The sequence below is a fragment of the Macaca mulatta genome, chromosome 13, assembly GCF_049350105.2.
Source record: "Macaca mulatta isolate MMU2019108-1 chromosome 13, T2T-MMU8v2.0, whole genome shotgun sequence".
Lineage (NCBI taxonomy): Eukaryota > Metazoa > Chordata > Mammalia > Primates > Cercopithecidae > Macaca > Macaca mulatta.
In genome coordinates, this window is record NC_133418.1 from 7,551,949 (window position 1) to 7,565,391 (window position 13,443).

Sequence of the window (13,443 nt, forward strand, 5' to 3'; positions counted from 1 at the left end):
TCTCATTCTTACCTCATTCTTATCTCATTCTTATCTCATTCTTATCTCATTCTTACCTCATTCTTACCTCATTCTTATCTCATTCTTATCTCATTCTTACCTCATTCTTACCTCATTCTTACCTCATTCTTACCTCATTCTTATCTCATTCTTACCTCATTCTTACCTCATTCTTACCTCATTCTTATCTCATTCTTATCTCATTCTTATCTCATTCTTATCTCATTCTTACCTCATTCTTACCTCATTCTTATCTCATTCTTACCTCATTCTTACCTCATTCTTACCTCATTCTTATCTCATTCTTATCTCATTCTTACCTCATTCTTATCTCATTCTTACCTCATTCTTACCTCATTCTTACCTCATTCTTATCTCATTCTTACCTCATTCTTATCTCATTCTTATCTCATTCTTACCTCATTCTTATCTCATTCTTATCTCATTCTTACCTCATTCTTATCTCATTCTTACCTCATTCTTACCTCATTCTTACCTCATTCTTATCTCATTCTTATCTCATTCTTACCTCATTCTTATCTCATTCTTATCTCATTCTTACCTCATTCTTATCTCATTCTTACCTCATTCTTACCTCATTCTTATCTCATTCTTATCTCATTCTTATCTCATTCTTATCTCATTCTTATCTCATTCTTATCTCATTCTTACCTCATTCTTATCTCATTCTTATCTCATTCTTACCTCATTCTTATCTCATTCTTACCTCATTCTTACCTCATTCTTACCTCATTCTTATCTCATTCTTCTCCTCATGTTGGGCCAGCTGACAGGGAGGAAGGCGAGGGTCGGTCTTGTCTTTGGTGGCAGAGGGGGAGAAAATCTGAGTGTCAGTGGACATACGCAGTTGTTCAAGGGTCAACTGTCGTTTTTTATTAACATTTTTAATTGTGAAATAAAATAATTGCTCCTGAAAAGTACACAAAACATAGCAGAAAAGTTTAACACATTTTTGGGAAGCAACCAGATGGAGAATGAGAATGCTGCTGGTACCCAGAGGCTTCCTGTGTGCTTCTTCCTGATCAACCCTCCCCACCTTCCCCTCCTACCCCCAGACCTTTCATAGAGTTAACCATGGTTGCATTTTATGATAGTAACAGATATCCTTGCTTTGCTTTGTTTTTGTGTCTGAGAGTACTTCCCTTAGACGTGTCTATAGACTTTATGTAGAAATGGAGTTATTCTAAGTGTGTACTTTTATAGCTGGCTTTTTTTTTTTTTTTTTTTTTTTGGGAGATAGGCTCTCACTCTGTCGCTCAGGCCGGAGTGCAGTGGTGCAGTCACAGCTCACTGCAGCCTCAACCTCCCTGGGGTTCAGGCGATCCTCCCACCTCAGCCTCCTGAATAGCTGGGACTACAGGTGCACACCACCACACCTGGCTAATTTGTTTACAGATGGGACTTTGCCATGTTGCCCAAGCTGCTCTTGAACTCCTGGGCTCAAGCAATCCACCCACTTTCATCTCCCCAAAGTGCTGGGATTATAGGCATGAGCCACCATGCCTGGCCTATATCTGGCTTCCTTTAGTGAAAAAAATGCATATAATTTTAAGATTTCTTTTCCATTGTGTGACTGTATCACAACATATCTATCTGTTCTGTTGATGGGAAATGTAGGTGATCTCCAGTTTTATTTTATTTTTTATTTTTTTTTGAGACGGAGTCTCACTCTGTCATCCAGGCTGGGATTACAGGTGCATGCCACCATGTCCGGCTAATTTCTGTATTTTCAGTAGAGATGGGGTTTCACCATGTTGGCTAGGCTAGTCTCGAACTCCTGACTTCAGCCTCCCTAAGTGCTGGGATTACAGGTGTGAGCCACCGCACCCAGCCCAGTTTTTTATTTTTGTTCTTACTAACGATGCTGCTGCTGTGAACTTTTGTGTATATCTCTTGATGTGTTTGTGCCAGTTTCCCAGGGTATGTATACCTAGGAGTGAAGGCCACACTTGTCTACAGTGGGTGTAACAAATTATATTCTCAACCGCAGTATTAGTTTCATTGTTTTACATCTTCATCAGTTCTTGGATGTCAGATGTAAAATTTTTTTGCCATTCTGGTGTGTAGCTCATTGCCGTTTCAGTGTGCATTTGCCTAATTGTTAACCTGGTTGGTCATTTAAAAATGTTTATTAGCCATTTATTTCCTCCTTCGTGAGATGTACATGTTTCTTCTGCATTATCTTCCTTACAGATGTATATGCGCTTGTATATTCAGGATACTGGTTTGTTAGTTGGTGTGTTTTGCAGTATCTTCTACTCTTGTGACTTTTTTTTTTCCTGTGGTATTTTGAGAAATGGAAATATTTCATTTTAATGTTAAATTTATCAATCTTTTATTTTGTGGTTATTGCTTTTCGTGCCTAGTTTAAGAAACCTCTAAGATCATGATGAGATTCTATCATCTCCTACTGCTAACCACTTTTAAAGTACATTTGGTAACAAATGTTTTTCTCTCTATAGAACCAGTATGAAAAGCATAAAGAAGTAGAAGCAGCTCAGGGGGTAAAGATTCTTGGAAAAGACCTGGAGAAGACATTGGCTGGTTTACCCCTCCTCGTGGCTTATAAAGAAGATGAAATCCCTGTTCTTAAAGTAAGTTCATTTAAAATTTTTTTTCCTCAAAAGTTCTGGCACGTGTCAGCATTGCACATGCTAGGGATGGTGACCACAACTGGCTTTGTCTTTGTGAAGCCCGCCGTCTCTTGGCCTCTTAGCAAACCTGACGCTTTTGAATTACTTCAGTTTGTACAGTCATAGGAATTGGTATGATTTTTATGTGTACTAGAATTATAAAAATAATGCATTTTATTCAAATAAAAAAATGAGTCAAAAGCTACAAGTTGGCTGGGCATGGTGATGCACGCCTGTAATCCCAGCTACTTGGGAGGCTGAGGCAGGAGAATCACTTGAACCTGGGAGGCAGAGGCTGCAATGAGCCGAGATCGTGCCACTGCACTCCAACCTGGGCGACAGCAAGACCTTGTCTCAAAAAAAAAGCTAGAAGTTGTATATTCTTTTTTGGCCCATGTCCATTGTAGTTTCATAAAAGTGGACTTTGAGCCATAGTTTGTTCACTTGCCAAAGAGAAAATATAACTGTTCCCAGCACATGGCTCTTGTGTCCTGGGGCCATGTTTGTTAGGCAGCATCAAGTCATGCTGTTGGGAATAAGCTAGCTCAGGGCCAGTGAGAGAATAGGACAGGCCTGCCTCTTCAGCCAGTCCTGAGTATGGAGTGGACTTATGTCCCTTCAGTGGCTTTGATAAAACTTGTTTTACTTATTTCTGGTTAAAATCTCTTCTTCCATTTCTAGACGAGCAGTGATGGAGGAAGGAGCTGCTGAGATCATGAGATTATGGTATTTCCTAGTTAACATAGTCAAGCTGAGCTTTTGGGCTATCGTAACACATTACAGTTATGTGGTGCTTTTTTAACTTTAAAAAAATTTTTCTTCTCTACTGTTTAATTCTGCCCACCCATCTATTATATTTGCCAAGTGGAGCAGAGATTAAACATATTTCAAAATTAGCAAACTTAAGACACAGGTGAAGCGAGATACAGTCAGGGTGTGGCCCCCAAATCTCCTCCTCCATTCCAGCACAGGTTCTGTTATGCCCTGCTCTATCTAAGCCTTAGTTTCATATTTGCAGATAAGTACTTGACCAAAGAAACACGATTTAATTCTAGACTGCTGAGGATAGAGGTGTGTTGACAACCTTATCAAATCTGATTTCTTTACAAGGATGAATTGATCCATGAGTTAAAGCAGACACTAAATGCTATCAAATTAGAAGAAAAAGGAGTCTATGTCCAGGCATCTACACTGGGTTCTTTGGAAGCTCTACTTGAATTTCTGAAAACATCAGAAGTGCCCGTAAGTAATTACACTTAGCTCCACAAGTGAGTGGTGGTTGGTCGTGGTTTTTGGTGCCATTACCATTACCTGATACATAGAGATAAACATGAAACTCCCATTTTTTCAGTATGCAGGAATTAACATTGGCCCAGTGCATAAAAAAGATGTTATGAAGGCTTCAGTGATGTTGGAACATGACCCTCAGTAAGTAATTTCTCTTGCTATGAAGGCTTTCATGTTACTTACCTATCTTAAAACTGTCCTATCTTTAAAAACTGTCCTCTGTGACATACTGTTTTTCATTGAATGGTTTTTGATGTGTTTTAACCTTTTAGGTATGCAGTAATTTTGGCCTTCGATGTGAGAATTGAACGAGATGCACAAGAAATGGCTGATAGTTTAGGAGTTAGAATTTTTAGTGCAGAAATTATTTATCATTTATTTGATGCCTTTACAAAATATAGACAAGACTACAAGAAACAGAAACAAGAAGAATTTAAGTAAGTTACTGTTTTTATTTACTTCGACTCTTTGTTAATGAACATGATTGAGAATTACTGAATTCTAGAAAGGGCTGTAAACAGCAAAATCATGGCATTTACTCATCTACCAGAGGCTGCATCCTGAAATGGTATGTTGCAAACCAGAAACCCAACATACTGGGGACATTCCAGCAGTATGCAAACAAGTCTTGTCTGTGACTTCAGTTTAATATAATCTTAGCAGGCTTGGGTCTTGTTAATGGGTTAGTAGTTATTAAATTTCGGGACTTTATCTTGCTCATCTGGGATTACACAGATTGGAAGTAACAAAACTTGAGTGAGGAAAACTGGGAAATAAGGTGAGAGATTCTGTGGGAGAGAAGTCCATTCCTGTAGCAAACTTTCCAAGTACTCACAGTGTAGGAATTAACTACATTGCTGCAGTGGTAGAGGAAGCATCAGCCAAGAACCAGGCCGGCCTCCCTCCTCTGAGACAGGGTCTCGTTCTGTCACCCATGCTGTAGTGCAGTCACATGATCACGGGTTACTCCAGCCTCTGCCTACTGGGCTCAAGTGAGCCTCCCACCTCAGCCTCCCGAGTAGTTGAGACTACAGGCTCACGCCGCTATGCCTGGCTAATTTGTTGTATTTTTGGTAGGACAGGGTTTTGCCATGTTGGCCAGGCTGGTCTTGAATTCCTGAGCTCAAGTGATCCACCTGCCTCTGCCTCCTGAAGTGCTGGGATTATAGATGTGAGCCACTGTGCCTAGTCTGGGACAGGCTCTTATTGCAGGACAATCAACACATGTTGAGAAGTGCTGAAAAACCAAATAAAGCAGGGAAGGGCCTAAATAAGGAGAGGAGAGACTGTGATTAATGATGTGGTTGAGGAAGGCATCTCATCTCTTCAGACAGAGCGCCCATGGGGAGTGTCCAGAGAGAACAGCAGTGTGAGGTGGAGTGACCAGAGGGGACAGTGATAAATGAGGTCAGAGAGGGTGGTGGGACCTGTATCGTCAAGGATCTTACAGGCCATGGGAAGGATTGAGCTTCTCTGAGTTGTGCAAGAAGCCATTGCCAAGGCTGTGTTCACCATCAGACTGGCTCACTGGGTTGTTATGTGGACCTTGGGTTGTTAGGAAGTCAGTGGCAAGACCCTGTGAGGAGGCTCCCACAGTCCAAGCAAGAGGTCTAGGTGATTCAGACCACAGTGAGGATAGGAGTGATGGTGTAGTTTGGGATACATTTTTAAGTGGCGCTTACTAGTAAATATTCGGATTTAGACTGGTATGTGCTCACTTTAGATCACGAAAGCTGGAGTGAGAAGAACTCTGCTTAAGACGCGGCCGGAAACGCTGACCGCACTTTTAAGCGTGTGCTCAGGAAGCGGGGTCGCCATGTAGTGGCCTTCTGGATCCATGGTTTGGGAATGTGGTGGAGAAAAGCAGGGTGATAATGTGGTTTGATGCCTCTGTGGTCCCCCAGTAGCCTACACACGTGCCCAACGAAGCCCTGCCTGTCACCAGGTGCTGCCTAGGTTCTAAGCCCCAGCCTGGCTGACATCTTCAGCAGCCAAGCTCAGTGTTCAGACTAGGAACAGAACGCTCCTGTGATGCAGCTTCTGTTGGAGGTAGGGCTTTAAAAGAGAAGAAAGCCCAGACTTGGGAAGCAGTAGAATGGGGAGGAGGAGGAGGTTAAGAAGAAAAGGAAGAAGCACCTTGTTCCTCTAATGCGAGAAGCCTGATGTTCAGCTGCAGTTTTTCTGTTTATATTTAAGTGATTCTGTAAGCTTAAAAATTCTTCTCTTTTTTTCTTTCAGGCACATAGCAGTATTTCCCTGCAAGATGAAAATCCTCCCTCAGTACATTTTTAATTCTCGAGATCCGATAGTGATGGGGGTGACAGTGGAAGCAGGTCAGGTGAAACAGGGGACACCCATGTGTGTCCCAAGCAAAAATGTAAGTTCTAGTTGTACATTTTGTGGGTCATTTCTTAAAGCAGTAAATGTGTGTCCAAGAGTCGTAGCAACACAGCTTTGTGCCTGTAGGTCACAGTACTGGGCTGTGTATTTAGTGTGGTCTCCACCTTCTTAACAAATGTTTCAGTGTGTTTTACCTCAGTAGGAAGAAAATGTGGTAACTTTAAAACAAGCAGAGCCTGTCACCTGCCGTGCTTCAGTGTTGGTAAATACCAGTGCTCCATCGTCAGTGTTGAGTCAGCCCTGATCTCGTGCTTCAGTTAATTGGGCTCCAAGGCACTTGAAATTACTGCCTTTTATTTTATTTTGAAAGGTTTCAAGCCTGTGGAAAAGCTTAAAAATTAGTATAATGAACACCCATGTTTACCTTCCCTTTGTATCAGCATACCTAAGAAAAATTAATAATATTTCAACAATATCCTGTAATTTGCAGCCCTCAGCATTTCACCAATTATCCCAAAGATGTCTTGGTAACTCTCCCCACGGATCTGGCTCAGTGCCCTGCAAACTGCATTGTACTGGGGCTGTTTTGTGGTTAAGCCTCAGTCAAGAACAGTCCTCCATCCTTTTTGAAGTGTCCCAGTGGTTTTGCAAATTCCTTCTCCATTTGGATTTACCTGTCTCTCCCTCCCGAGTAGACACAGGTTAGCATTATTGGAGACACTCATGCGGTTTCCCTGTGTGCCTGCGTCCTGCATGAGCCAGCCTGTCTCACTGCTGCCGACGCTCTTCTTCCCTGGGGAAGTGCTAGCCGCCAGTCATCTCCATTAGAAACTTGCCCTTTGTAATTACTCTGTAATCTATCTGGTACCTGGAGTTCCCAATGGACATCCTGTTTCCCAACAGCCTTTATCCCAGTGGTTTTCGTACCCACTGGCAAGCCTTGCCTGTCAGCTGTTACATAGATGGTGGCAAAATTGTGGATATACCTGTCCCCCCATTTCTTAGAAAGAACCTCTTCCCACTGACCTTTTTATTGACTCATAGACTTAGCAGGGGTTTTTTTTGTTTTGTTGTTTTTTAAATATAATCCATTACCTTTATTCTTTTGATAGATTGTCCAGTGTGGTCAGTAGGAGCTCATTTAAACTGGCTCCTATATCCTTGCCACACAGTAGTCTGAGCATCTTCTTCCTTTCTGGTACAGTGAGATGTTCCAGCCTCATCTAGTACTTTCCCTGCCCCAAACCTGGTTCCTGTAATGGGCAGTGGCACTTAGAAGTTGTCACTGATTCTCTACCATTTCAGTGGACTAAGCCAGGACATTTGTGTTATTTTCTATGTGGCTTTGGCCTCCGAAATCAAACAGAGCTCTCTTTTTTTTCACTCTTATTCTCCTGAATCCTTTTCTCCACAAAGGAGTCAGGGTTTTTTGCCCCAAACTCTGAGATCACATCACTCATCTGCTCACAGGCCATCATTCTTAAAATTTCAGGATCGGTCCTCACTCTGACTTCATTCCCACCAGTCACTTCAAGCTCATTCCTGACTCAGACCCGTTGTGCCTGCTGATCCCTTCTATTATGGCACCTGTCATGTGAAATGGTAGAGCAAAAATACAAAATGACATTGGGTCAACAGGGCACTTGGAATGTTTTGCAAAGCACATTATCTCCTGTCATTCTTACAGCCGTCGTGAAGGGAACAGGGTGTTGGTGGTGCCAGCCTAATTTACCAAAACATTACACTGTGAGACCTTAAGGGATGAATGAAGGATCGCACTGCCATGACTTTTAAAACAGGCTTTTGCTCCAGTTCTTATTTCAGTTGTCCAGCCATGGCGCCTGTGATTGGCATGAATTCTTCAGCATGCATTGTAATATGTTATTTTACAGTTTGTTGACATCGGAATAGTAACAAGTATTGAAATAAACCATAAACAAGTAGATGTTGCAAAAAAAGGACAAGAAGTCTGTGTAAAAATAGAACCTATCCCTGGTGAGTCACCCAAAATGTTTGGAAGACATTTTGAAGCTACAGACATTCTTGTCAGTAAGGTAAGCATTTCGGCAAAAGTGGCAGACTTTAAGAAATGGGGAATCACTCTTCTCGGGTCACCTGTGCCCAGAAGCTCCTTGGGCTTCAGTTTGATTGTAGTATCTGATGGGACTGGATCCCCCATTAAGGCCTGACCTTTAGCTGGGCCTTGTCTTTTGAGGAAGTTGCCCCATTAGGAAAGCAGCACCAACAGAGAAAGCTAGGACTTTTAGATCCCCTTGTGCCTGACATACCAACCAGATGTGATTTCGGAATTCTACTCCCTTAGGCAGGCAAGCCCTGCATAAGCTTTATTACGGTGAGAGCGGGCGTCTGGGGCCACAGCTTTCTTTGGCACATGTTTGTTACGTTCTGTTTACCCTGTTTGTGCCTCGGGCATTGCAGATCAGCCGGCAGTCCATTGATGCACTCAAAGACTGGTTCAGAGACGAAATGCAGAAGAGTGACTGGCAGCTTATTGTGGAGCTGAAGAAAGTATTTGAAATCATCTAATTTTTTCACACGGAGCAGGAACTGGAGTAAATGCAATACTGTGTTGTAATATCCCACCAAAAAATGGAACAGACGTATCTGGACACTGATGGACTTAAGTACGGAAGGAAGAAAAATAGGTGTATAAAATGTTTTCCATGAGAAACCAAGAAACTTACACTGGTTTGACAGTGGTCAATTACATGTCCCCACAGTTCCAACGTGCCTGTTCACTCACCTCTCCTTTCCCCAACCCTTCTCTACTTGGCTGCTGTTTTAAAGTTTGCCCTTCCCCAAATTTGGATTTTTATTACAGATCTAAAGCTCTTTCGATTTTATACTGATTAAATCAGTACTGCAGTATTTGATTAACCAAGCTTCTGCAGATTTTGTGATTCTTGGGACTTTTTTGATGTAAGAAATACTTCTTTATTTATGCATATTCCCCCCACAGTGATTTTTCCAGCATTCTTCTGCCATATGCCTTTAGGGCTTTTATAAAATAGAAAATTAGGCATTCTGGTATTTATCTGCTTTGTGTGAAACCACGGTGTAAAAGCACAGCTGGCTGCTTTTTACTGCTTGTGTAGTCATGAGTCCATTGTAATCATCACAATTCCAAACCAAACTACCAATAAAGAAAACAGACATCCACCAGCAAGCTCTGTTAGGCTTCCATGTTAGTGTAGCTTCTCTCCCACAAGCTGTCCTCCTAGGACAAGAATTATCTTACCAACTATCAATCACACTACCTTGTATGCCAGCACCTGGTAACAGTCGAGATTTTTATACATTAATCTGGATCTGTTTTGTCTTAGAAAATTCCATTATACATACATACATCTCCTGGTATTTGGGCTTAGTGCTTCTAAATTGTTGCGGACACAACTTAATGATTCATTCATAGTAGTAATCTGTAGCTAGTTTTAGGGTTTTGTTGAAGTCAGTGTGGGGTGTTTGAGGAAAAAGTTCCAAATATCCACTAGCACAGAATTTTAAACTACATTTTTATTTTAAAGTTACGGCATAACATAGCATAAAAATATTTTATATCCGTTTGAAAATCTATACCGTTCTTTTTTATCATCAGTTTCTCAATGGCCAGTAGAGGCAAAGACAACATCACCTCTGATCTATGGGACATAATGTTCCCAAGAAAAAATCTTCAAGTGGGTGTGAGGGTGTTTCTAATTCAAAATATGTAGATTTCTCCACATGGAAGAAGTAAAGATTTTCTTAACATGCTCCTGTGTTCATGCTTGGAGACAAGAATAAGATGGTTTAGAAGCTTTACCCTTTCTTGGAACAAGTAGAATCCCGGTCTGAGACCTCTCAGGAATTTCAGAGCTTAGCAGTCTGGCCTGGAGGTTTTTCAGCCTTTTAGTATAATAAACAGTAGTTGCTTCCTAGAGTTGAGTTTTTAAGGATTCACAAAAAGGAGCCTGTACAAAATATACATACAGTTCTTTATTAAACAACTGTAAACACTTCACTGTAAAAATCCATAAAACTTTATAAACAAACATTTTGTAAATAGAATCTATGCTACAGTAAAAGAATTAACACAATTATTTACATGCAATACTGACAAATTTGGCACTTTTTGAAAAGAAATGTACAAAACACTTGCTTTAAAAGAAATTTAAAATTATAAAAACTCCGAGCATTACTATCATGCACTTTGCAAATACCTCACAAGCACTTATGGCACAGCGATCGGAGAGCACCAGGCTCCCTGGTAATATTTATGTAACTTTTAATGTGCTTCCGTACGTTTGTTGTAAAACCACCTGAACATTGTCAAGAATAAAGTCAAACGCCATATTCCAAACCGATTCCACCGATTGCTGCATCAACCTAAAGGTGGGGAGAGAAGAAATGCCATCAGGAAAAGTCCTTAAGACTATTCCTTTTTAAAAATAAAAATTGATTTTGGCGAAAAAAAAAAAAACAAAAAAAAAACAACTCATGCCTGTAATCCCAGCACTTTGGGAGGCCGAGGTGGGCAGATCACCTGAGGTCGGGAGTTGGAGACTAGCCTGGCCAAACATGGTAAAACCCTGTCTCTATAGAAAATACAAAAATTAGCTGGGCGTAGTGGCACATGCCTATAATCCCAGCTACCCGAGAGGCTGAGGCAGGAGAATCACTGGAACCCAGGAGGCAAGATGCTGCAGTAAGCCAAGATGCCACCACTGCACTCCAGCCTGGGTGACAGAGTGAGACTTCATCTCAAAAAATAAAATCCTAGAACACTAAAAAAAAAAAAGCTTGTTTTGAGACAAGCTGTCAGGCTGGAGTGCAGTGGTACAATCATGGCTCACTGCAGCCTCTACCTCCCAAGTAACTGGGACCACAGGTGGGCACCAACCACCCCCAGGTTATTTTTTTTTTTTTTTATTTTTTTAGTAGAGATGGGGTTATGCCATTTTGGCCAGGCTGGTCTCAAAACAACGCACCCACCTCAGCCACCCGAAGTTAAGTGCTGTGATGACAGGCGTGAGCCACTGCGCCCAGCCCACTTCCTGTGGTCTTCTAATCACATGTAAGACTTGAGGGCGACACACTTGGAACCTCATTTACTACTTAGTCAACATGACAGAATAATGGATATCACTTTTTCATTAACCCTAATGAGGACAGTTTCCTAGAAAGTTTAAAACTTCTCAGTACACCCTCACTTAGCCATTGTGACATGCCATTTTTTCCCATTTGATAAAAGTGATGAATTACTACCTTTTCATGTATTTTATAACTAGATCCAGTTTTTCCAAATCTTTTTCTTCTATTAGATCAGTACAATATTTCACAACTTGGAGAATGTCTTCTTCCATTGGATCTAGGAAGGGGAAAAACTTCAAATGAGGACCAGTATATCTTTTTGAAGGAGAAAGTCAGAAATCTACACGGATAAAGGAAAACTGCCTTTCTACAAGTACGCCGCTAACAGCTATCAAAGGAATGGGCTTTGTTACTTGTCAAAGCAAGCCCCAGAATTTAAAAGATACTGGGGTAGCTGCTTTAAGCTTATTAGAGTTAGAGAAATGGGTTAAATCTACATAGTTTAGTCTATTTATGTTCTCAAATCATGAGACGACTACATCTCAGCCTTGGGCCATCTAACACAGGCCAAGCCAACCTGAAATTGTAGTTATCCATTCTCTGAGCAAGGTCTTCACATCATTGAATTCAACAGCTCCAGCTAGATTGGGTGCTGGAGGTCTCACACAGCCAGCTGGGTCAGACTGCAAACTAGAAAGGCCTGGCACACCTGAAGTAGAAGCAGAGAGTTCTTCCTGTTAAGAAAACAAAGGATAAAATTGCTATATTCACACATTATCCGGGTACATTAAGATCTCATAAAGGTCAAAGTTAAAGAATTACCAGGGGTTTCTCTGCAGGAGTTCCTTCATGTTTTAGAAACCCATCAATTAACTTCTGGGGACTGCCACAGGCCCCTGGCAGAGTTTTTGCAGGACTGTTTGGCAGCTTGTTTTTCAAAGGACTCTGAATCCTTTTTGGGGAACCGATGGTTTTTTTCTTCTTGTTTCTTTTCTTTTCTTTCACTGCTGCCTTTAGATGAAGTAAAGGATTCTTTGGCACTAAGAGAAGATAGATAGATACAAGATCCTCAACAAACTGATAGTATGGATAGTCTGGATGATAGTAGGTTGGGTTCTCTTTTCTCCTCCCGGATACAACAGGCTCCCTAGCCTACACCTCCCCTCCTGCCCCAAGTGAGAGGCAGTGAATGGCCATGGCCGAAAGTGCAGGCTCTCCAATTCTCTCTTTGCTTTGCCACTTACTAATTCGGCCTTTGGCATGTTGCTCATCTATGATGGGTAGTAATAAATGTGGGTTTGGTGTTTGTGATGCATTTTGAACCTACATCCTTTGATTTATTCATCTCAAAGGACAACTAGCTGAACAAGTATTCAAGACACTTCTGGTAATGTCCTATCCCAACTTTTTAAAAAAGTAGTAAGTGGTGTGTTTAAATCCTGAAAGTACAGACACAAATCCAACTAAAATATGACGATATTTACTCATACTGTAAACTTCAGATATTATCCCAATATGAAGAGCTCTTAATGCAACGAACAGCTTAGACTTTGGCCATTATATACTGCAATAATTAGACAACAGTGACTCCATTACTCTTTATCTTCATTTTTGTTACATGCCATTTCCAAGGCTCACCAGATGCGCTGGCTGACTGCTGGTGGCTGCTGTTCTCGCCCTGCCTTTGTCTTTGATCATATGCTGCTTTCAGCTCCCTTTGAAGTTCAGCAGGTAGGGCAGCAAATACCTCAGGGTCCACCTAGTGGAAAAGACAAGGTCAAAGTCAAACCTGAACTCCCTTCTAGATGGTAGCTGGTTTATCTTTTTTCACAAAATAGATTTTGTTTTCAAATCTTACTTTTCTGATCTGTACGAATTCTTAACGGTTCCGTAATATCAAAGCTGATTAAATCTTCAAAATGGTTAGAGCAAGAACAAGGAATTAAGAGTACTAACTTAAAAAAAAACCACTACAACAGCAGAACAACCTGGGCAAAATGCACTAGTAGAAAATGGGAAGCAAAACATGAAAACAGGAGCTCGGGTTGTTGCTGCCCCCATGTAGGATTACACA

The 13,443-nt window shown here is 41.2% G+C and overlaps 2 protein-coding genes across 32 annotated transcripts in view; one reads left to right on the forward strand and one right to left on the reverse strand.

Annotated features, from left to right (window-relative positions):
• The window catches only part of EIF5B (eukaryotic translation initiation factor 5B), a 68,597-nt gene extending 59,129 nt beyond the window's left edge, over positions 1-9,468 (forward strand). Inside the window, exons 18-24 of one of the 2 annotated variants that reach the window (XM_015112911.3) lie at positions 2,484-2,615; positions 3,765-3,896; positions 4,006-4,082; positions 4,214-4,378; positions 6,180-6,318; positions 8,174-8,335; positions 8,721-9,468. In XM_015112911.3, the coding sequence (XP_014968397.2) occupies positions 2,484-2,615; positions 3,765-3,896; positions 4,006-4,082; positions 4,214-4,378; positions 6,180-6,318; positions 8,174-8,335; positions 8,721-8,828 (915 nt within the window). In that variant the 3' untranslated portion in view covers positions 8,829-9,468. 2 annotated transcript variants of the gene reach the window in all.
• Positions 9,469-9,797: 329 nt separating this feature from the next.
• The window catches only part of REV1 (REV1 DNA directed polymerase), an 89,630-nt gene continuing 85,984 nt past the window's right edge, over positions 9,798-13,443 (reverse strand). For 24 of the 30 annotated variants that reach the window (XM_077958847.1, XM_077958844.1, XM_077958849.1 and 21 more), the window contains 5 exons: positions 13,008-13,128; positions 12,192-12,409; positions 11,947-12,103; positions 11,544-11,646; positions 10,262-10,664 (listed from right to left, as the gene is read on the reverse strand). In XM_077958847.1, coding sequence (XP_077814973.1) covers positions 10,553-10,664; positions 11,544-11,646; positions 11,947-12,103; positions 12,192-12,409; positions 13,008-13,128 — 711 coding nt within the window. In that variant the 3' untranslated portion in view covers positions 10,262-10,552. The other 6 variants (XR_013402599.1, XR_013402598.1, XR_013402600.1 and 3 more) reach the window with 1 other exon arrangement.